We start from the raw sequence: 23127 nt of genomic DNA, 5'->3' as shown, positions 1-23127 counted from the left end.
CAGGGGACTACCTCTTTAGCTCATCAAGAGAATGCCAAGAGTGTGAAAAGCAGTAATCAAAGCAAAAGGTGGCTACTTTGAAGAACCTAGAATATGACATATTTTCAGTTGTTTCACACTTGTTTGTTATGTATATAATTCCACATGTGTTAATTCATAGTTTTGATGCCTTCAGTGTGAATCTACAATTTTCATAGTCATGAAAATAAAGAAAACTCTTTGAATTAGAAGGTGTGTCCAAACTTTTGGTCTGTACTGTATATGAGATTGATCATAGCAACAATCCAATCATCAACATTCATAACTGAACTGGCTTGCCCGAAGTGGCAAACAATTGGTACAGCTGTAATTGGCCAAACAGGCCATACACACAGTGTCAGCCATCAAAATCCAGCATGGCCATTACTGTTTTGGCAAGCATCAGATGGCTCTCGGTCTAAATTGGTTGTCATTTTCACAGTCTTCTAATGCATTTGGATATCTTTATTTTCTTCAAAGGTGGAGATTTAACGTGTCATAAAGCCCTTGCTGCTTCCAGTTTGATACTTTCCCGATGGAAAATTAGAGATTTTCTGAGATTCTGATATTGCTGACCTATCCTCAGGATAGGTTCTCAATATTGGATCTGTGGGCACCTGACTCCTGGGACCGCCGACGACCAGCTGTTTGAGGAGGCCACGGCACTCCAATGAGCACAGTCCAATGGGACTGAGCTGCGCCTAGACCATATGGCCAAGAAACTTGACGGCAGAGGCCTAAGAAGAGGCTGCATCACTCACCGGAATGCTGCAGCCTCTTCCTGCAGCTGATTACGGCGGTGCTGGGAGTCGGACACCTGCTAATCTGATATTGATGACTTATTCTGCGGATTGATCATCAATATCAAAATCTCAGAAAACTTCTTTAGTTTGTTAAAGGGGTTGTCCGGGTTCAGAGCTGAACCTGGACATACCCATATTTTCACCCAGGCAGCCCCCCTGATGCTAGCATTGGAGCGTCTCATGCTCTGATGCGCTCCCTTGCCCTGCGCTAGATCTCGCAGGGCACAGGCTCTTTTGTTTACAACACACTGCCGGGCGGAAGCTTCCGCCTGGCAGTGTGTTCGGTGACGTCACCAGCTCTGATGGGCGTGCTTTAGCATTGTCCTAGCCCCCGCCCATCACTGCCGGTGACGTCACTGGGCTTCCTGGCAGCCCCATGGAGAGCCCGGTTCGTCACCGGAACTCATGAAAATGCCTTTGCCTTGCGCGATTTAGCGCAGGGCAAAGGAAAGCATCGGAGCATGAACTGCTCCGATACTCAAGTCAGGGGGGCTGCCGGGGTGAAAATGGAGGTATGTCCGGGTTCAGCTCTGAACCAGGAGCAACCGCTTTAACACTGGTAAGCTTAGATTATTAAACAAATCTTTATGGGATGTAAAGAGGATAATACTACAATTTCCAGGCTGGTGCCTTATTAAAGGGGTATTCCCATCTCAGACAATGGAGGCATATCGCCACCGCTGGGACCCGCACTTACAACGAGGACGAAGCGGGGAGCGCTGTGGCTGGAGGACCCCGGATTTCCCGGGGTCCGTCCACCACCAAGCGCTGCTCCCATAGAAGTGAATGGGAGCGCACCGAGTCAGCGCTTGGCTATTTTCGGCGGGTCCCATAGAAATAAAAGGAGGGCGGCTTCGCATGCGCAGTGTGCCCTCCTTTCATTTCCCGGCTCTGTTCTCATTGTAGGTGCGGGTCCCAGTGGTGGGACCCGCACCTATCTGACAATGGGGGCATATCCTAGCGATGTGCCCCCATTGTCTGAGATGGGAAAACCCCTTTAAATACAGTTACTACCACTGTACAGTTGCCTATATTAATGCAATATCTGCCTATATTAATATCTGGATTTTGTTGTAATGAAATATTTTTATATAACCTAGGTCTCCCGACAGCGGTGTCTTCAGTCAGTGCCTCAGTTATTAGGTCCCCATTTGACAATTCCTATGCCTCTATACCAGCACCACCACTGCTTTTACCAGCTGCTACTACAAGAAGCAATAGTACCCAGAAGCCTAACAGCATTCCAGGTTTGGATAGCAAGATTCCACAAGCAATAGTTAAACCACAGATCCTGACCCATGTCATTGAGGGGTTTGTCATCCAAGAAGGCGTAGAGCCATTTCCTGTAAGTATAATCATCATCTGCTTCGTCGTCATGAAATAAAAAAAAGGTTACTATGTGTGATTTTACTTTCTCGCTTGCAGCTAGCATTTTAGGCAGTGGATTTTTTCATTCTGCAAATTTTCATGTATAATGTAGCTCACTGCCTTTCTGAATATATATTTATCTCCTTTAACGTTGTGTGTACATGTGCAAAGTGAAAATACTGTATCATATGACCAAAAAATGGCCATCCTATAACATACTAAGAGTACGTCCACATGGAGGAGATACACTGCAAATTTTCCAGGTGGAAAGTCCTCAATGTGTACAGTAGTAGCAAAATGAATGAGATTTTACCAAATCTCATCCACACGCACTGGAAAATAATCCATGTGGAATCTGCACAAAATTGACCTGTGGTGCAGACTGTAAATCCGCAGCATGTCTATTTATTTTACGGATTTTCACCACAGGTTTACCCTTTGCAATGCATAGGGTGAAATCTGCAGCAAAATCTAAACGTAAGTCATGCAGATATTTCCACTGCAATTTACCACTCATGTGCATAGACCCTAAAGTGGCTGTATACTTTATATAACTGTTGGCTGGCAGCTATTCCTCCAGACCCCCTGTACACATGCATGCTCGGCCGTGTTCTCAGTAAGGGCAGGGGAATAAGCCTCTGTCAGACACCTCTGGCAATGGCTTATTGCCTTTGAGAGCTAAAGGATTGGGCATTTTGAAATCCAAAATGCCCAACCTCGCTTCCTCCCAACATCTGCTGTTGAGAGTAGGACAAGACACAATTACACACGTTAGAAGATTGTCCGGGTTCGGCTGCCATTCATTTAATGTGTATGGTGACCTCTTTGGGCCTGTAAAGCCGTTTGTTCCGTACCACAAAATGATTGTACATGTTTTAGAAGATTACAGACTGCATTGTGATATACTTACCGGTATCACACTCTCCTCTTGCTGAGGCAGTCACTTCTTTCTTTCTACCCAACCTTGGGCTGTAAGGTCACTTCACTTTTATTACGCTGCAGCTGAGATGGTTCTTCTCAGTCACTGTACTCTGCTGGATCAATCACTAGAAAGAACATTCTGTATGCTGAGGGGAACTTCGATTGACCCTGACTACAGAAGAGATTGTTTGTAGTCAGAATCTAGTATTTAAAAGGGTTATTTATATTGATGACCTATCCTTAGGATGGGTCATATCTGATCAGCTGTTGTCTGACACCCGGCACTCCCGCTGATCAGCTACATGTGAGCGCTTCCTCCTGTTCATTACCCTGCATTTCGTGTCAGAAGTGCAGTGTAATTACAAGTACTTGCTCCATTCACTTGAATGGAGCGAGTACCTGTAATTACACTAAAATGCCGCTCCATAGGCGACGACGCATAGTGTAATGACCAGGAAACGGCGCTCGCATGGAACGTGGCCTCCTTGTCAAACAGCCGAGGATAGGTCATTAATATAAATCGCTGCACAACCCATTTAACCACAGGAAGCCTGTACATATAAAGTAAATACACCCAGGAGTAAAATAGGACGAAGGAGGCAACATAGGTAAATGGTATACATTACAATTTGGTGTATTGTTAGCTTCAATAGGAAAATCTAAAATATATGGCTAACAGCTTTTTTTAGGCAATTTTTTTCAATTTTGGTACATTTTTTGGCTCAATGAACACAGCATGTTCCAGGTGTTAAAATGAGGCTGTATAAAGGAACCATTAGAAATGAGCTGTTGGAGGAGGCCGCAACATAGTGCTGTACATTGTATTGCAGCTCATTGCCTTTCACTTGAATAGGACAGCTGCTCCTAGGCCACGTGTCTGATGAATCTGATGTGACTGGCCTAAGGTAAGCTGTGAGAAGGCCGCAGCACTCTCTCAATCAGATGATTCTTGGGGGTCCTAGGTGTCGGACCCGCACCAATCATATACTGTTGACCTATACAGAGGATAAGTCATCAGTATAAAAAAGTTTGAAAAACCCCTCCAATTTGAGGTACCCATTCTAAATGTAGCCATGGGGACTTGTGACTACTGTGCATGTCACTGGCTGTTTGTTGTCTTTTTATATGTTTTGTGATACAGCCATGAATAGATGGTAAAAAGGAGAAATGATGATCTTCATTTACAGATGGGGGATATTTGTGCAAAGACATGGATTTGGTTTCAAAAAGTGATTTTTCTAGTGCACGTTGATTTAAGACATCGCTGTCTCATTCTATTCATAACCAACGAATAAAAATATACTTTTTATATTCTAGGTGAATCGATCTTCCCTTCTGGTAGATGAACCTGCCAAAGGACTTCTTCCACATGATGAACAGATTATGAACCTTACTGACATGGAGTCAGACGTTCAGAGCACAGCCAAGCTTCCAGACAACTCCACTGACACAGATGTAGATGACCTAACAGCCGAGGGTCAGTTATCCTTTTTTAATTCATTGTCATAAGGTAATGTCCAGGTAATGGTGCAACCAGATATTTACTAATTCCTATTTCATCCTATGTAAGAGCACTATAGATGAACCTGAGTACTCTGGAGCGCTTTGGGTACAGAGAATAGTTTTCTGTTTGTGGTTATACTTCATCAGGATTCAATCAGTATATTTATTTCTCCTCGATTAGAAACAAGACCACAGCAAAAATGTTACTACTTTTTTTATTGGATAATTTGTGTTTTTTATTTGCCCCATCCAAAAAATGAATTTGTAATTTTGTTAGTTAATGTTGAAAATAATATTACTATGTGGGATATCAAACGTAATGTGAATAGTTGTCCTATTACTGCTCGGCACAGGTTATCCGTTCACTGCACATTTGCTGTGGATAAAGCTCGAGTGAGCGATGTTCTTCACAGACTGTGTCACCTCACTTTTGTATATTGTCACTATGCTTCGTTGCTCTATAGAATCAACTTATTGATAAATCCATAGATTTTATTACCTACTGATTTCTTCATTGGTAGCAGGGTGGTATTCAGATACAATTCCCAGCCTTCCTGATGACACCAGCATTGTAAATGGCACAGGGTAGAGGGGGGGGGATTTTACATTGGGCCCAGGAACTTGAAGTTACACCTCTGATCACTATCTTTTGTTTGTTTTCTTATGAACCTGTATGGCTGCTATTAATCCCTTTCTCCTTACCCCTCAACATGCAAACGTATACAGGGAACTTACCTTCATGTTTTTGCAAAGCCACTGCCTTTTTCCATGTTCTAAATGTCTAGGGCTTTTGTATTTTCATTAGTTAAAGTGTACCTAAACCTTCACATACACTTTATTAAAACCTTTTCTAAATGCATACGTGGTGGTATTGCCCTTTTATAGCCCTGTTGTGGACGCAAATCTCTGACATGATGTCCAAATCTTTGATCTCCCTTCTGGTTCTCTCCCCTGCTTTAGCTATTTTAGGGATAGGAATTATTACTATTCCCCCTCCCTGCAGATGGATCTGGACCCATGCTTTGAAAGTTGTAGCTAGACATTGGAAACAAGTCTACGCGCCAGCTATCTCTGAAGTGATTGCACTCGTAATATGAGCTTATTTATGCTCCGGACTTGCATGCTAGTAAGAAAACCCAATCAAGATGGCAAGCTTGGAGATTGGAGATCTTTTGCTGAACCTATCCCTGGAGTGTTAATATAATAGTACTTACAGGTCTTGGTAAAGCGCCTCCAGGGGTTCCAGTCACAGATTAAAATGCATGTTATCTGGTCTACAGACACTTCCAGACCCATGTATGCCAGCCAGGCTGTAGAAGAGCAGCACTGGTAAAGGCAGAAGCATTGATGCCCGGCCTGTACAGCGCTCAGTGCAGGCAGAAGGGAGCCTGTATCTCCGCACACAGCAATGCGGATTGTAAAGTGCAATAGGCACCTAAACTTGAAAAGTAAAAAAAAATAAAAAATGTAATACGTTACAAAAATAATTTCCATCACATTTAGAAAAGGTTTTTAATAAAGTGTGTGTGAAGGTTTAGGTGCACTTCAATAGGTTTCTCTCTCTTGTTTTGTAAGCTATGACCTTTAGTTATGACATGCTACCTATCCCCAAAGTGTAATTTCTTCAAATCTGTCTTTCTAGAGTAACCCCACGTTGTCCTTTACTATTCTGAAGTTTAATCATTCAAGCATTGGCCTAGCACAGATTAAGCTTTGGTCTAGATGAGGACAGCTGGGTTTCTCTTGAACAGTGGCCCAAAGGTAAGTAAGTAATTTTGAATAGAAATGTTGACTTGACTAAAGAAACTGTAAAATGTGACATATTCTGTGGAGTTCATCCATGAAAACGTGGTATGTATCCACCGTTAATAATGCAAGAACTGCTCCTGTTGCCCTAACATCCCCATAGTTTTTATGCATCCAATTGGCCTACTTGCAAGTAGATACTTTTCTGTCAAGTGAAGTGTAATTATTGGGGGCAGTGTTGTTTCTTTCTTAATTTTATAAGATATTCTCCCTAATCCCAGTCTTAATGGTGTACCCCCAAACAGAAGTCTCAAAATCAAGGCCCAGGAAAAAGCGCTTCTACCATGAAGATCTTACAGTGGAATTTAGCAGGTGAGGTGCAGGCAGGTAATGCTGTGTTGTAAACTCCCGGGTGATTCCTGCAGGTCACCTGGTTTTTGCTAGGAAAGCAGGCCATTGAATGTCTATATAATTTTTGAAACAAGTATATAGCATGCAGATTTACATTGATCTAGTGGTAAGTATTTTCCTCTATGATTTGTTTAAAGTGAAAATGAATTGCAATAAAGTAAAAAATAAACAATTTTATGAAAATATTCAGAAGTTAGTGTTCTTGCAAGGTATATGTTTCAGCATATTAACAATTAACACTCAAATGTCTTACTGATGTACCACTGGAAATGTTTAATGTGGCTCTTGAGAGATGGGCATTATATGTAAACATCATTTACACCCTGGACCTAAAAGTAAGTCTTTTAAAACCATAATCCAAAATTATTCACACTGGTTGTTATAGTGAGAATGCAAAGAACATTACCAAAAGCAATCTGTCACTAGCAAATTCAATGATAAACCAGGCATAATGGCTTGTAGGGCTAGTTCAGCTGAATGTAATGATAATGTTTACATAGCGATCTGCTGCTTCATTCTGGAGAAAAAGTACTTTTAGTCCATATGAGCAGTTAAGTGCACCGAGGATGGGCCCAAGCCACTATGTACACCCTTTCTCCTCCTACTTCCTCTGCCAGCGCCTCCCTCTGATTCTGATTGACAGGGCCAGGCAAACGGACTATGCAAGAATCTGGCCCTGTCAATCAAGGACCCACCCTCTGTGCACTTAAAGGGGTTATGCCATAAATGATGCAAATCTAGAACCAGCCCTGTACCTCACATGAGTCCAGAGATCTCCACATTCACTGCTCCATACTTAATACTGAGCATAATCGACCAGCTCAGTATACGGACGGACAAAAAATAAGGAAAAGAACAAATAGCAGGTGACGTTCTACAGATACATTGTATTAAATAGCTCACTGGCTATACTAAAATTTTAATAACATGCTATTACAAAAGTAAGGCGCTGGTTTGAAAAAAGTAGAATATGCTTCGTGATACAACCCCTTTAACTGCTCATTTACATATTGGTTAAAGAGGACCTGTCACCACTCCTGACATGCCCCAACTGGTTACCTCCCCTCTGTACCCTTACTGCAGACTGCTAGCAATTCATTCATAACTTCTAGTAGAAATATTACAGGAATGGCACAACATAAAGTGTTCCAGAACTGTTATTACGTGGGGAATGCATGTAGCTATTAAAACAGGCATGTCAGGCGTGGTGACAGGTCCTCTTTAAAAGTATTTTCTCCAGAATGAAGCAAAGGATCGCTAAGTGAAAGGTATCATTATATTCTGGTCAGCTAGATACTGTGACTGGTTTGCCAGTGAATTTCCTGATAACAGACTTCCTTTAAGAATATGGGGGAAATTTATTTAGACTATCATTTCATATGACAGTCCCATTCAAAAGTGCACTGGGCTGAGATGTCCCAAATTTATTAAAGGGGATGTCCCATCTGGACATTTATGGCATATCTATTACAGCATGTACCATAAACGTTCAATAGTTGCGGGTTGTGCCTCTGGCACACACTCCTATATCAACAACTGGGCCTCGAGCAAGTGAGCTTGGCTATTTTTGGAAGTCCCATATCCTTGAATGTAAAGAGCTGCACATGCTCAACCTCCTATCTATTTCTGGTGGAACTTCCAGAGGTGGGACGCATTTATCAGATCTTTGTGGAAATGCCATACATTTCCAGATGGGACAACCCATTTAGGAATCACAAGCCTCTTAATAAATTTATCATCTTTTTTTGTCAGTCTGTGCTTCCAAGTAGACGGAGGCAATAGACCTCATGAACCAGTAGACCATTTCATCAGACCACAGAGTGATCACATTATCCTGGAGTTTATCGTCTGTTAGCACTTGTAAATGATGGGCGCTAAATGGCAAAATGTAAATTTTTTTAACTTGTACAGGAGGTGATATTAAGAAGTCTTTCACTATATTTTATTAGCCAAGTTCGATGGTGTTGCTTTCTGCTACCAGCTTACCTTTTGTGGTCAAGTGGATCCTGTTTTGATTTTAGTGAATGACAAAATAATTTTGGCTGAAGGAAAGATTAAAGCGTACTTAGCGTTTCCGATGACGTTTCAAAATAAGCTGCCATATGTGATAACAGTCCAGCTGGCCATTATATGAACTGCATCTGGCATTTTTAGCAGTTTTCCCCTCTGCAGGCTCCATCAGTGATTTTCAGTTGTCTCTGAGTTGGTGGGTGAGACAAGCTGTAATGATGTCTGCCCATCAGATTCTTCTTCCTAACTGCCTCACTCTTACTTTGAAGTACTATATTGGGCATTAGAATAGGAAAAAGTCCTGAGTAGTAGTGATGTGAATAAAGCAATTGGGGTGAGGTATAACACTTACTATAAGCTGCTGTGTTATGTATGTTTCTATGTCTGTCTGTTTCTCTCAGCACTTCCCCTCTACATAGACTTCTATGGGATGATGTAATCTCAACCTTCAGTGAGCAGACAGCCCCTGGTTTGGTTTATCACAATTTTCAGAGAGAAAGTCAGTTCGTTTTTTTTTTTTGTTTTTTTTTGGGGGGGGCGGGGGGGGGGGGAGTATAACTGTGGAACGAGGCATTTTCTTTGATAAGATATATTTCAGAGTTTCTTATAGTCGCCTATATTATTCATTTATGCAGTGACTATTTAAAGGGCATTTGTCATCAGATTTTTACCTTTAAAACTAGCTGACCTGTTGCATGTGCGCATTCAGCAGCTGAAGGCATCTATATTTGCCCCATGTTTATATGTGCCTATGTTGCTAAAAAAAAAAGTTTTAAATCTATGCAAATGAGCCTCTAGGAGCAACGGGGGTATTGCCACTACACCTAGAGGCTCTGTTCACTCTCCGACTATAGCAGGGCTGGCCAACCTGCGGCCCTCCAGCTGTTGTAAAACTACAATTCCCACCATGTCCTGCTGTAGGCTAATAGCTGTAGGCAGACTGGGCATGCTGGGTGTTGTAGTTTTGCAACAGCTGGAGAGCCGCAGGTTGCCCATCCCTGGACTATAGCGTCTTCTTCACTTTGACAGGGCCAGGCAGTGAAAACGTCATCACACCTGGCCCTGTCAATCAAAGTGGAGAGTTCCTGACAGTTGTAGAGAGTGAGCAGAGCCTCTAGGTGTAACGACAACACCCCCGTTGCTCCTACAGGCTCATTTTCATATATAAAAAGATAATTTTTTTCAGCAGTACGGGCACATATGAACATGGGACCAACACAGATGTCTTCAGCTGCCAAGCGCACATGCAACAGGTCAGTCAGTTTTACAGGTACAAACCTGCCGATAGATGTCCTTTAGGCCTCATGCACACGACCGTTGTTTTATTCCGTGTCCGTTGTTCCATTTTTCGTGATTTTCTGCGGACCCATTGACTTTCAATGGGTCCATTGAAAACTCGGCTAATGCACTGTTTGTCATCCGCGTCTGTGATCCGTGGTTCCAGTCCGTCAAAAAAAATATAACCTGTCCTATTTTTTTCACGGAAAACGGTTCGCAGACCCATTCAAGTCAATGGGACCGTGAAAAAACGAGGCACACAAGATTGTCCCCGCGTCCGTTTTTTTCCTATCATTTGCATGACAAACTTGACTTTTTTTTACTTTCCTTTATGTCTGGTGGTCCTCCAAAATTCAAGGAAGACACACGGAAACGGATAACGGAACCCCATTTTGCGGAACGGAACACAGCAACGGTCGTGTGCATGAGGCCTTAATGGTAATGTGTCATCAGAAACTGACCCGTTGTTCAAATCAAGCTTTTGTTAAACACTTTTTTGGGGGGGTCTTTTTTTCCATGTCACAATCTATATTTAAAAAATATATACCGTATTTTCCGCTTTATAAGACGCATCTGATGATAAGACGCACCTAGGTTTTAGAGGAGGAAAATAGGAAAAAAATATTTTGACCCAAAAGGTGTGCTAAAATATTTAATAACATAACAATAATAGTTTGCACTGTTATGGGGGATCTACGGATGACACATTGTTATGAGGATATTTGGGAGATCTTAAAGATGAGGTAGGTTATAGTCACATTTAATATTAGCACTGTCAAGAGACTATAATGTAATTGGCCTGTGTTTATATAAAAATGACTATAACCCTCCTCATCCATAAGAATGCATCTATTTACTGCAGTACATGGGTGTATTCTTAAGGATGAGGGGGGTTATAGTCACATTTAATATTAGCACTGTCCAGAGACTATAATGTAATTGATATGTGTTTATATTAAATGTGACTATAATCCCCCTCATCCTTAAGAATGCACCCATGTACTGCAGTACATGTGTGCAATTCTTATGGATGAGGGGGGGGTTATAGTCCTATTTAACACAGTTTATTTTTAGGTCAGCCCTGAGATGTCACTTACCAGGGACTTTAGGTGACAGGAGGGAGGAATGAGTTGTAGTGGCCTCCGTCACCCTGTTCTATCCCCTATTTCACAGCAGTTCCATTGGTGGTCTGTGGCAACGGCGCTCATGGCCGGAGGGAGACTGGCGGGACTGGGGAGAGGGGGGAAGCTTATTACACCACCAATCAGCAGGGCTATGGTGGAAATGAGCGGAGTAGGACAGCAGAGACAATCACCTCGAAGAAGGGGCGGGGCTATAAAGGAAAAGTAGGTGTGTTTTTGGCCAAAGAAAGATGGCTGAGAGTGAGTGGGTATGCTTTTTGCTGGAATCCTCCAATCTTAGAAGTATTGGATGCGGGGCTTGCGTGAAAGTTGCGGGTTCCCGATGCTGAGGGTCAGTGTCTGGCGCACGCACGCCGTGGGGTCACTGGAGTGAAGGCGGCCCAGCTGAGTGAGGGGATCCGGGGATGCGGGCACTGATGAGGCAGAGCATAAGGTGAGCACCAGGAGGGGAGAAGTCCGGGAGAGTTGGAGAAGTGCTGAAACACAGCGGGCTGTTGTGTGTGCGGACTGAGAGGCTGGGATGTAGCAGAGTCCAGTCTGCTCATGGCCAGAGGGAGGCTGGAGGGACTGCAGGGAGGGGATAAACTTATTGGTGGAGGCGGCAGTTCCCGCCAGCACGCGCCACCAATCAGCAGTACGTGCAGGCGGCAGTGCAGCGGAGAAGGAGAACTGCTCTCCTCCCCCTTCCTCTTCTATGGAGCGGACCCAGGCAGCAGCTGCGAACTATGGACATGCGGGCTGATTTTCGACAGATTCGCTTTATAAGACGCAGTCACTTTTTCCCCCCACTTTGGGGGGGGGGGGTGCGTCTTATAAAGCGAAAAATACGGTAATTCTGTGATTTTCACACTGGCCACTGATACATAGTAACATAGGGGCACATTTATTAAGACTGGCATTTTAGACGCCGGTCTTAACAAAGCACTAAACTGGCGGTGGATCCGCCAAAGTTTGAAGATCATTTTCTATGCCTAAACCAGGTGTAGAAAATGGTGAATAAGGCTACTTTCACACTGGCGTTTCTGGGTCCGCTTGTGAGATCCATTTTTTTTGTTCATGGTAATGCAAACGGATCCGTTCTGAACGGATACAAGCGTTTGCATTATAGGTGCGGATCCGTCTGTGCAGATACCAGACGGATCCGCACCTAAACGCAGGTGTGAAAGTAGCCTAAGACGGGACTACCAGCCCGTCCCCTTAGAAAAAAGACATCTGGGAACACCATTCTTCTTGCCTCCTCCTGCCACCCACCGCATGTCATAAATAACATACCAAAGGGGGAAATGATTAGAGCTAGACGTAATTGCTCTACAGAGGGGTTGTTCTTAAAAGAAACAGAGATTATCACACAGAGACTACTGAGCAGAGGCTATACACTCCAGAACATTAATAAAGGCGTTGAGTTTGCCAGATTGAAAGATAGGGAATCTCTGATCTTTCCTCAGACCTTGATATTTTATTTTTAAAAAGTCAAAAAAGTGAAGACCTTGCTGAGGAGGACAAAAAACCTACTGTTTTTATTACTAACTACAGTAGAGAATATCCACACATATGCAGAATTATCCGTAAACATCTCCCTGTCCTCAATTACGATGAGGAGTGGAGAGATGTGGTGTCTGCGGGTATCGGGTGTATATCCAAGAAAGCACCTACGGTGGGAAAAAAACTCAGCCCCAGCCTATTTACTGATACCATTCCTCGGGCATGTTCCTGGCCAAAAACTACTGGCAATTATAAATGTGGAAGTAAGAAATGCATTTGCTGCCGATACATGTGTGTCACTAAGGAGGTTACATCTACAGTGAATAACAACAGATACACTCTAAAACAATATATCAACTGTAATACGGAGTTTGTTGTGTATGTTATTACATGCAGAATCTGTAAAGTCCAATATGTTGGATGCACTGTAAATGAGCTGAAAATACGTATCAGAAAACATCTTAGTGATATTCCTCATTTTTAGACTCGCAATGTATCGGCAGCGACTTTCCACTAAGCCACTGTTCACAGAGGTGACGCATCTGCGTTTTGTGCACAGGGGATTGAAGTGGTTTCATTGCCCATAAGAGGAGGGGACCGCAGACAAAAACTCCTTATCAGGGAAACCTTTTGGATGTTTTCACTTGATACCTGCATGCCAAAGGGGTTAAATAGAAAACATGACCTCACTCTGCAATACAGCTAGAATACGCTCTCCTTCGCACCGGCGCTTCGGTGTCCGCCTGTGGTGTCCATATCGGGGCTCTCACGGGCAGCCCCGGGCGGATTGGTTTGGCCCCAATGCATTCTGGATGGATGCGGATCCGTTCGGAGTGCATCAGTTTGGCTCCGTTCCGCCTTCATTCCGCTCTGGAGGCGGACACCGGGGTGCTGCTTGTAGCATTTTGGTGTCCGCCTGGCCGTGCGGAGCCAGGCGGATCCGTCCTGACTTGCAGTGTGGGTCGGATCCGTTTGACGTTGACTCAGTGTGGTGCGGTTGCGGCCGTCTGACTAACAATTGGACTTAAACACTTCTTTACATAGAATGCGGACGGATCCGTTCTGAACGGATGCCATCATTTGCATTTATAGGTACAGATCCGTCTGTGCGGATGGCAGACGGATCCGCACCTAACGCAGGTGTGAAAGTGGCCTAAGATATGTTCATTATGTGTATGTATGCGTCACCTGTGATACTGGATCTCCTCCCCTGGACAGCTGAATGGTTCCCATTGTAGGCTCCAGGTGCAGACATTTTGCTGATTAGAGGGGGTTGGACCCTGTGCTACATAAAAAGGAATGGTTTTAATATGTGTGTTATGTCTTGATTAAGGGCTGGATTCTGTAGCCCGAAACATGTTACTACACCTTTTTCCTGTGATTTTGGTGGATTTTATATGATGAGCCAATAAAGAACTATTTTTTACTCCACAAGAAGCTGGATTCTCTCTTTCTATTGGATATTCTATTAGGCCCAGTTCTGGCCTTTTTTCCGTGCTTCGTGGATTAAAGTCAGAGGTGAGAGCTGCAGCCATTTCTATCATTGTTATGGTATATCCAATGCCTTGGAAATTCCTGACGGTTACCTTTAACAATGAGATCCCTCTGATGCTTTGGAAGCTCTCTGTGGACCATGGCTTTTGCTGTGGGACGCGACTAAGAAAATTTCAGGAAAGACCAACTAGAGCAGCTGAACCTTATTTGGGGTTAATCAGAGGCACTTTAAATGATGGCAGGTGTATGCTGACTCCTATTTAACAGGATTTTGAATGTGGTTGCTTAATTCTGAACACAGCAACATCCCCAGTTATATGTGCACACTAATGCAACTACATTATTTTAGTTTTTTTAGTTTTTTTCTTCCCTCTACCTAAAAGATTTCAGTTTGTTTTTCAATTGAGTGGTACAGTTTATAGGTCACATTAAAGGTGGAAAAAGTTCTGAAATGATTTATCTTTGTCTCATTTTTTTACAGCACAGAAACCTGACATTTTAACAGGGTGTGTAGACTTTTTATATCCACTGTATTTAGCAGTTTTCAAACCAGCATCTGTACTTAAAATTTAGTATAGCCACTGAGTTATTCAATAAAATGTATCTGTATAGCTCCACCTGCTGTTTGTTCTTTTTTTTTTATTTCTCTGTCCACCTTGCTAAGGTGGACGCACATGCTCGGTTCCATCCTTCAACTACCTCCTGAGCTGTGATAGGGAGAGCTGAGACATGCCTCCTGAGCTGTGATAGGGAGAGAGCTGTAGCAGAAAGTGCACACCCCCTGAGCTTTCATCTTGATATAAATCTATCAGAGCAATTGGAAAAATGAGTGGGGAGATCTCTGGATCCATGTGAGGTACAGGACTGGTTGTAGCTTTTTTAGAGACGGTAATGTACTATATGATTACTGATTTAAATTTTTTACATTAATCATGGGATAACCCCTTTAAATGGATTTTATTTTTTTCCATTAAGATCAGGGATTCAGTCTTGCACATAGAACGTCATTTTAAGGATTTAGACAAACTTTCCTTCAGATTTGTTATTGTCAATTCCATGCTGAATATCCATGCATGGTGGTCTCAAATCTTAATTTATTGAGAAATATATATTTTTGGAGGATTATATGTAAAACATTGTTTTGTTTCTTTTTTTTTTTTTTTTTTCAGCAGAAGGTGTCTACGAGGTGGAATGTGAAATCTTGGAGTGTGAGTTTTGTGGAAAGAGAGGCTATTCAAACATGTTCCTGAGGTCAAAAAGATTTTGTTCACAGTCGTGTGCAAAAAGGTAATCCAGATTGTTTTCTATTAAATAGATTGTTAGGTGAACATGATCTTCGCTTAAGGAGTGTTCGGCAAAAGTATTAGAATTTTATAGTTGAATTCATCTTTTTAAACTATTATCATCTACAGTGAATGAACAAGAGTGACTTGATGGTAAAGCATTGTGAAATTAGTCTCTGCAAGTCTGGGCAGTGATTCCTTATGTTTTTAGCATGAGATAACCCGTGCAAAACCTTTTCCCATCCATATTAAGTTGGATCAGTTTCCAGGCACACTGGAAATATGTTCAGAGAGCTGTAATCCACAGACAACACGCAGTTCTCATAGACCCTCCTATCCAACTGTTTAATATAATATCAGGTCAAATTAGCAGCACTTTGAATAGTGCTCATCTGTCCTGCTCTAATAACAGGACAGAAATCATAGAAAGTTCTGATATCCACTATACCATTCGCTAAGCTTGTCATACAAAGGCAAAAAGAAGGATTCCCCATTGTGTCACAGAGACAATCCTGTACTGTACTATAAATCTATAACATTATTTAAAGAGGACCTTTCACCTGTATAAACTATGTGAACCGAGTATGCTGCCATATAGAGCGGCACCCGGGGATCTCACTGCACTTACTATTATCCCCAGGCGCCGCTCCGTTCTCCCGTTATAGGCTCCGGTACCTTTGCTTTTTAAGTTATAGTAGGCAGTGTCTTCCCTTGTCCTGTGGGCTTCTCCTAGGCTGCAGCGCTGGCCAATTGCAGCGCACAGCTCACAGCCTGGGAGAAAAAAACCTCCCAGGCTGTGAGCTGTGCGCTGCGATTGGGAGGTTCACTCTATTTGTTAATAGCAGCATAGACATGCTGGGAAATGGGACATGACAGCTGCAGCTTATCACTGTGTACAGCTGAAACAATGAGTGGCTGCAGAGGTGACATTCCATTTTCAAGCACATTACAGACACTGTGACGTACATATTGTCATGTCGGTATATTACATGTGACTGCTGTAGCCACTCACTGTCCGTCGCTGGAAAATGCAACTCATCCGCTATAAAACAAGCCCTTATATATCTACATTGAGAGGAAAATAAAAAACTTATGACTCTCTGAATGCAGCAATGCAAACACAAAAATATATTCCAAAATTGGCTGGTAATAAAGGGGGTTAACCCTTCCAGCAATTACATGGTTAAAAGCCTTTTTAATGTACCAGTGCATTTTGAATCATGGCAGTTTCTTTTGTTTTTTCTCTCTCTTTTGACAACATTGCTGACACCAACATATAAATTGCTGTATATCACTAACTAAAATCTACAGTAATTTACAAGATATTGTGCAAAGGTAGCAACTTGTGTTGGAAAACAAAAGAAAACTTTGGGAAACACCAGAGCCCATACCTCCCAAATTTTTTCCGCACTAGCCCATGCCTCTAACTCCGCCCAAAACATAACTATACACCTAATACCACCCAGTCCTCTTAATGCCCCCACATAGTAATTATTTCCCCTTCATGCCACCCCACAGTATCTAGGTCAGAGGTGTGGAGAGCCGGCAGGGGGGAGGGACGATGCCGGCTTTCTGCTTCATCATAATACAGGCAACTGTCTCTGCTTCCTATAGACGCAGGGACAGCTGCCAGAAAGCGGGACATAGCTCCCCCGTACCGGGACAGTCACTGTAATCCGGGACTGTCCCGCCGGATCCAGGACGGTTGCTAGGTATGAGAGCCTTATTTTTGGTAGCATCACATATCCCATACCCCAATTAGTCTGTGGGCCTGTGGAGAGCGGTCGTGAAAAAATAGCCCGTTTTTTTTTTTACGGATGTTTAGACAGGAGTGCACCTGACCATCGCCTGTTGAAAAAAGGAACATGAGCGGGGTGGAAGGAAAAAACTCTCCACAGATTGTCCTTGGAACTTTGTAAGCAGCAGGACAAGCGCTCCCAGTGTAGTGATGTCACATGATCACGCCGAGAGCATCAGGTACTGCTGCCGAGGTGAGTATCTCATTTATTTATTTTTTTAAGTTTGGTGCTTGGGGGAGTGGAGTATGACAGGTCTGGGAGCATTATATATATATATATATATATATATATATATATATATATATATATATATTTTACATAGAGGGGCACGGGAGGGCATTATAGACACTGGTGGTAATATAGCATACATTATTTATACTGGGGACATTGTGTGGGAGGCATAATATATACTGAGGGCACTGCAGGTTTTGGGTCTTGGGAAAAAAAATAAAAAGCTGGGGTGGACATGACCGCTAATGGAGGAAGACGCCTGAGTCCGCAGCTCCTCTGAGACAGTCCCTGCAATCAGCCTAAACACTCGTTTTTGCAGCTTCAACATGGTCAAATAATGCAAGGACAAGAGGCTAGACCAGTCTGGCACACAGTCGTTACATAATGTTTTGTCTGACTTTCACAGATTCCTGCAGCAGAAGACCACTTTCTCACAGACAAAACTGTCCAAGATGGCATCCAGGGAGTCTGCAGCGGTCAAAAGAGCAAATGAATCAGACCACTGCAGTGTAGCTGCTAGTGACCAGGGAGACACAGATATCGCTGCTACTTTCAAAGCCTTCTTTAAGGCGACCATAACCCAAGCCCTTCCCTAGTCCTCCCTGAGCTTTCAGCTGTGTTGTAGTTTTACAACAGCTGAAGGGCCACAGGTTGAGCATCCCTGCTCTTGGCTGTACCCCTTTCGGTCTATCTATTTTGCATAATGGCTGGAGATTATGCATAAATACCCCAGAAGATCTCTGTAAGGTGTGGTCTGTTTTGGACATTACTCCCATCAGCATACTATCCTTGATGCCCACCTTTACCTCAACAGGAGCTGCGGAAATGTGCATCTAAAGCAAGCGTCAACAGTTGGACAACTAAACATCTCAGGCCACATTCGACCCTGCCTGACTTGAACCTCACCTATCCTTCTACTGGTCACTGTTGGCCTGTTCCTGTTCGGGGGGCTAACTTGCAGAGATCTGCTGGAGGCTTCCATGTAGATGCAAGATGCGCCATCACTTCTCAGGTTTGTGCTTGGTCTGCATTCTGAGTAATGCTTACGGCTGGTTGCTGTTTGGAGATAGGGTCCTAGGTTCGAATCTGACCAAGGACAACCTCTGCATGGAGTTTGTATGTTCTCCCTGTGTTTGCGTGGGTTTCCTCTGGTTTTCTCCCACACTCCAAAGACATACTTATAGGGTGCTTAGATTGTGAGCCCCATTGAGGACAGTCTGATGCTACTCTCTGTAAAGTGCTGTGGAATATAGCAGCGCTATATAAGTGCGTAAAATAAATAAGCAGTCTCTTTATTTTGTATTAGGTCATTGTTATTACTTATTATTTATCTGCACTAGGGTACAATTTCAGTTTTATTGCTCCCACTCTGTACTCTAGTATAGTATTTTACATTTTTAGGTGAAGCCATTCTGTTACATGTTGCATTGTTAGATTCTCTTTAGGTTTTGTTTGTAAACTGTTGGTCAGTACAGTTATTGTCTTTGGTTTCTATTCCAACCTCCCCCTCTTTTCCCTGTGATTTTCTTTTCCGACGCGTGATTTCTGGGTACGATAATTAATACCTTGGTAAACTGCTATGGATCGTGTATCCATAGCACCGGTCCTCTCTGTTGACCACTGGTTCTGTATAATATCTCTCCCCTTTTTTTTTTTCGTCTCCACCATGCCTTTCCCCCTTGTTTCTCCATATCCCTATCCCATAACTCCCTAAGTCTCCCTTCTCACAGTGGGCTCATAACAGTCATGCTACTTCAGCCTCTAAGGGAGTGTCTCTAGCTATTCACCACTCAATTCCCTTCCTACTTAAGCGACAATATACCGATGCTGAAGGGAGACTTTTTTTAGTAAAAGATGAGATTGCCTTAAAAATGTATACCCTTGCCAACTTTTATGTATCCAATTCAGGAAAAATTCTTCGGTTACTCAGAGCCTTAGATACCTTATAGCTGTTTGCAATGTCATGCATCTTATAGATATTTGGAGGTCCTGCAACCCATCCACAAGAGACTATTCTTTTCAGTCTATTCCTCACAACTCTTTTCAGTGTCTAGACTATATTTTTGTTTCTGCTCCTTTTCTTCCCCTCTTCTTCTCTGCTCACATAGGGTCAATTACCATTTCGTATCATTCTTCATGTTCCGCCACCTGCCATATCTCCCAGCTTCCACGCAAAGAGTGGAATTGGGGACTAAATGACGCCTTACTCCACTCAGATTTCCATCAGTCCCACATTAGGCAACAACTTCAATCATTTTTGGAGCTGAGCTTAAATGTGTTTGCTCACAATTTTTTAAAAAGATTTCTGCCCCTTATTTAATTTTAAAATAAATGTTTGAAATACTAATAACGTTACAGTCCCTGCCGCTGATGTCCTTATAGCTAAAAAGCACTCTCCATACCCCTAGTCTACCACCGCTTTCACATACCTTGGTGTCCAAATCCCTAGCACCCTTTCAGATTTATATAGACTTAACTATCTTCTATTACTTGCCTGCCACTTTTTTTACCTCTATGTTCACCAAATTCCTTTTGAATGGTAGCAAACAATGCTTAACCTTTTCTTTCCTGATAAAGCGATATGAGAATGGAGGATTGAGCATGCCAGATGTTGTCACATATTATAAGACAGTACATCTCAACAGATGGCTAGAACTTCTAAATTCTAGTAAACAATTGGATCTGGAAGTTTTGGTGATTCTCAGCAATCTTTGGGTTCTTCATTTTACAAGTATTCCTTCTGAGCAAAACATCCAGCCTGGCTTCAGTTTCTGGGGATGTTTATCAGCTCTCCAATGTGAAATGTCACTTTAAGTTATGGAGTCCTTGCAATGGACAGTAGCAACACTTGTGGCCCGACACAAACAGAAATCCTAACTGACTACAGGCCTGGACTCAGTCTCTAGGCGCCAACACTGTTATGACGTGCGTGCACGATCTTACCGGCGGGTCTGCTCTGCATCTGCTGGTGACTCTGAACAGAACAAATGCCTCTCCAACAAGCATGCGCGGTCCCGCAGTGTATGTAGCTTTGCTTCTCAGCTCTCATCAGTGTTCCTGGAAACAATCCAGGGTCTTGGACACAATCAGCTTAACTTAGCTGCCGCTCTGGTCACTGATGTATGCTCCCACACCTGGATGCTGTCGGATCCTCTGCTGACACAGTTCCTCAGTCTCAGCTCCCTCTAAGATGGCTGCTCCCTTTCTCTTCCTCTCCAGGCTCTGTGTGTAACTCCATCTCTCATGAATATAGAAATATGCAGTCTATGGCCACAAGATGCCGCTGTTTCCAAAACACAGCTAAACAGCAGAATGTCGGTCAGGATCATTTACTTTAATCTACACAAACAGTGTTCAGACAAGGAGAGCTGTTCCTCATCTCACACTTTCACCAGGATAATCGCTATTGAAGTAAAGCTTTAGTCTAATAGCACTTAGTACCTTATTTCCAGATGTGCCTTTGTCCCAGCAATAGATGTTTTCTATCTTCTGAAAATCCAGTTTATTTGGTATGCAAATGAGCCAGTAAGGTGCCCAGAGGGGCGTCATTCTTGCAGAAAGGAGCCCAGGCGTCCCTCCTGCCAAAATGTGTCCACCCACTCCTCCTACATCACATTCAAGCTATAACTCTGCCCCCCTGCTCCCAGCATGAGGGCGGGATTGGGCACTAGCAGGAGGCATGCCATGGGCTCCTTCCTGCAAGAGTGACGCCCCTCTGGGCACCTTACTGGCTCGTTTGCATACCAAATAAACTGGATTTTCAGAGGATAAAAAACATCTATTGCTGAAACAAAGGCACATCTGGAAACTACCGGTAAGTGCTATTAGGCCATGGATTTACTTCAATAGCGATTATCCTGGTGACAGATTTCCTTTAATTCCCCTTCACTGGCTTAGCCAATCAACTCCCTCCTTTCACGAATGGGTCTCGAAAGTAAACCAAATATGCCTTTTTGAGGAACTTACCAGTCTGTGTGGTAGGACAAGGGATAGATATCTTAACCACCTCTGGACCGCCTAACGCAGATTCGCGTTCCGGAGGTGGCAGCCCTGCGCTCAGCGACGCATATACGCGTCATCTCGCGTGAGCCGGGATTTCCTGTGAACGCGCGCACACAGGCGCGCGCGCTCACAGGAACGGAAGGTAAGAGAGTGGATCTCCAGCCTGCCAGCGGTGATCGTTCGCTGGCAGGCTGGAGATGTGATTTTTTAACCCCTAACAGGTATATTAGACGCTGTTTTGATAACAGCGTCTAATATACCTGCTACCTGGTCCTCTGGTGGTCCCCTTTGTTTGGATCGACCACCAGAGGACACAGGCAGCTCAGTAATATGTTGCACCAAGCACCACTACACTACACCCCCCCCCCCCGTCACTTATTAACCCCTTATTCACCCTTGATCACCCCTGATCACCCCATATAGACTCCCTGATCACCCTCCTGTCATTGATTACCCCCCTGTCATTGATCACCCCCCTGTAAAGCTCCATTCAGATGTCCGCATGATTTTTACGGATCCACTGATAGATGGATCGGATCCGCAAAACGCATACGGACATCTGAATGGAGCCTTACAGGGGCGTGATCAATGACTGTGGTGATCACCCCATATAGACTCCCTGATCACCCCTCTGTCATTGATCACCCCCCCTGTCATTGATCACCCCCCCTGTCATTGATCACCCCCCCTGTCAGGCTGCATTCAGATGTCCGTATGATTTTTACGGATCCACGGATACATGGATCGGATCCGCAAAACACATACGGACATCTGAATGGAGCCTTATAGGGGGGTGATCAATGACAGGGGGGTGATCACCCCATATAGACTCCCTGATCACCCCCCTGTCATTGATCACCCCCCTGTCATTGATCACCCCTCTGTAAGGCTCCATTCGGACATTTTTTTGGCCCAAGTTAGCGGAAATTTTTTTTTTTTTCTTACAAAGTCTCATATTCCACTAACTTGTGTCAAAAAATAAAATCTCACATGAACTCACCATACCCCTCACGGAATCCAAATACGTAAAAATTTTTAGACATTTATATTCCAGACTTCTTCTCACGCTTTAGGGCCCCTAGAATGCCAGGGCAGTATAAATACCCCACATGTGACCCCATTTCGGAAAGAAGACACCCCCAGGTATTCCGTGAGGGGCATATTGAGTCCATGAAAGATTGAAATTTTTGTCCCAAGTTAGCGGAAAGGGAGACTTTGTGAGAAAAAAAAAATAAAATCAATTTCTGCTAACTTGTGCAAAAAAAAAAAAAAATTCTATGAACTCGCCATGCCCCTCATTGAATACCTTGGGGTGTCTTCTTTCCAAAATGGGGTCACATGTGGGGTATTTATACTGCCCTGGCATTCTAGGGGCCCTAAAGCGTGAGAAGAAGTCTGGGATCCAAATGTCTAAAAATGCCCTCATAAAAGGAATGTGGGCCCCTTTGCGCATCTAGGCTGCAAAAAAGTGTCACACATCTGGTATCTCCGTACTCAGGAGAAGTTGGGGAATGTGTTTTGGGGTGTCATTTTACATATACCCATGCTGGGTGAGATAAATATCTTGGTCAAATGCCAACTTTGTATAAAAAAAATGGGAAAAGTTGTCTTTTGCCAAGATATTTCTCTCACCCAG

The 23127-nt window shown here is 43.4% G+C and overlaps 1 protein-coding gene and 1 long non-coding RNA gene across 7 annotated transcripts in view; one reads left to right on the top strand and one right to left on the bottom strand.

Moving 5' to 3' along the window:
* The window catches only part of PHC3 (polyhomeotic homolog 3), a 122632-nt gene that overhangs the window by 83614 nt on the left and 15891 nt on the right, over window positions 1-23127 (top strand). Inside the window, exons 10-14 of one of the 6 annotated variants that reach the window (XR_005778246.1) lie at window positions 1922-2166; window positions 4428-4587; window positions 6641-6731; window positions 15346-15463; window positions 17896-17913. Coding sequence is in view for 1 of the 6 variants with exons in the window: in XM_040428214.1 (XP_040284148.1) it covers window positions 1922-2166; window positions 4428-4587; window positions 15349-15463 (520 nt within the window). In the remaining 5 variants the exon portion in view is untranslated. Of the gene's footprint in view, window positions 1-1921; window positions 2167-4427; window positions 4588-6640; window positions 6732-15345; window positions 15464-17895; window positions 17914-23127 lie in introns of those variants that run through there. The other 5 variants (XR_005778249.1, XR_005778248.1, XR_005778247.1 and 2 more) reach the window with 5 other exon arrangements.
* On the bottom strand, window positions 3858-13913 carry LOC120997878. Its single transcript, XR_005778250.1, has 3 exons — window positions 13779-13913; window positions 7983-7989; window positions 3858-3869 (listed from the first exon to the last, which is right to left on the bottom strand). It is a non-coding gene; the product is annotated as an uncharacterized LOC120997878 (long non-coding RNA).

Source organism: Bufo bufo, chromosome 4 (genome assembly GCF_905171765.1).
Source record: "Bufo bufo chromosome 4, aBufBuf1.1, whole genome shotgun sequence".
Lineage (NCBI taxonomy): Eukaryota > Metazoa > Chordata > Amphibia > Anura > Bufonidae > Bufo > Bufo bufo.
This window is presented reverse-complemented; position numbering and strand designations above follow the sequence as displayed.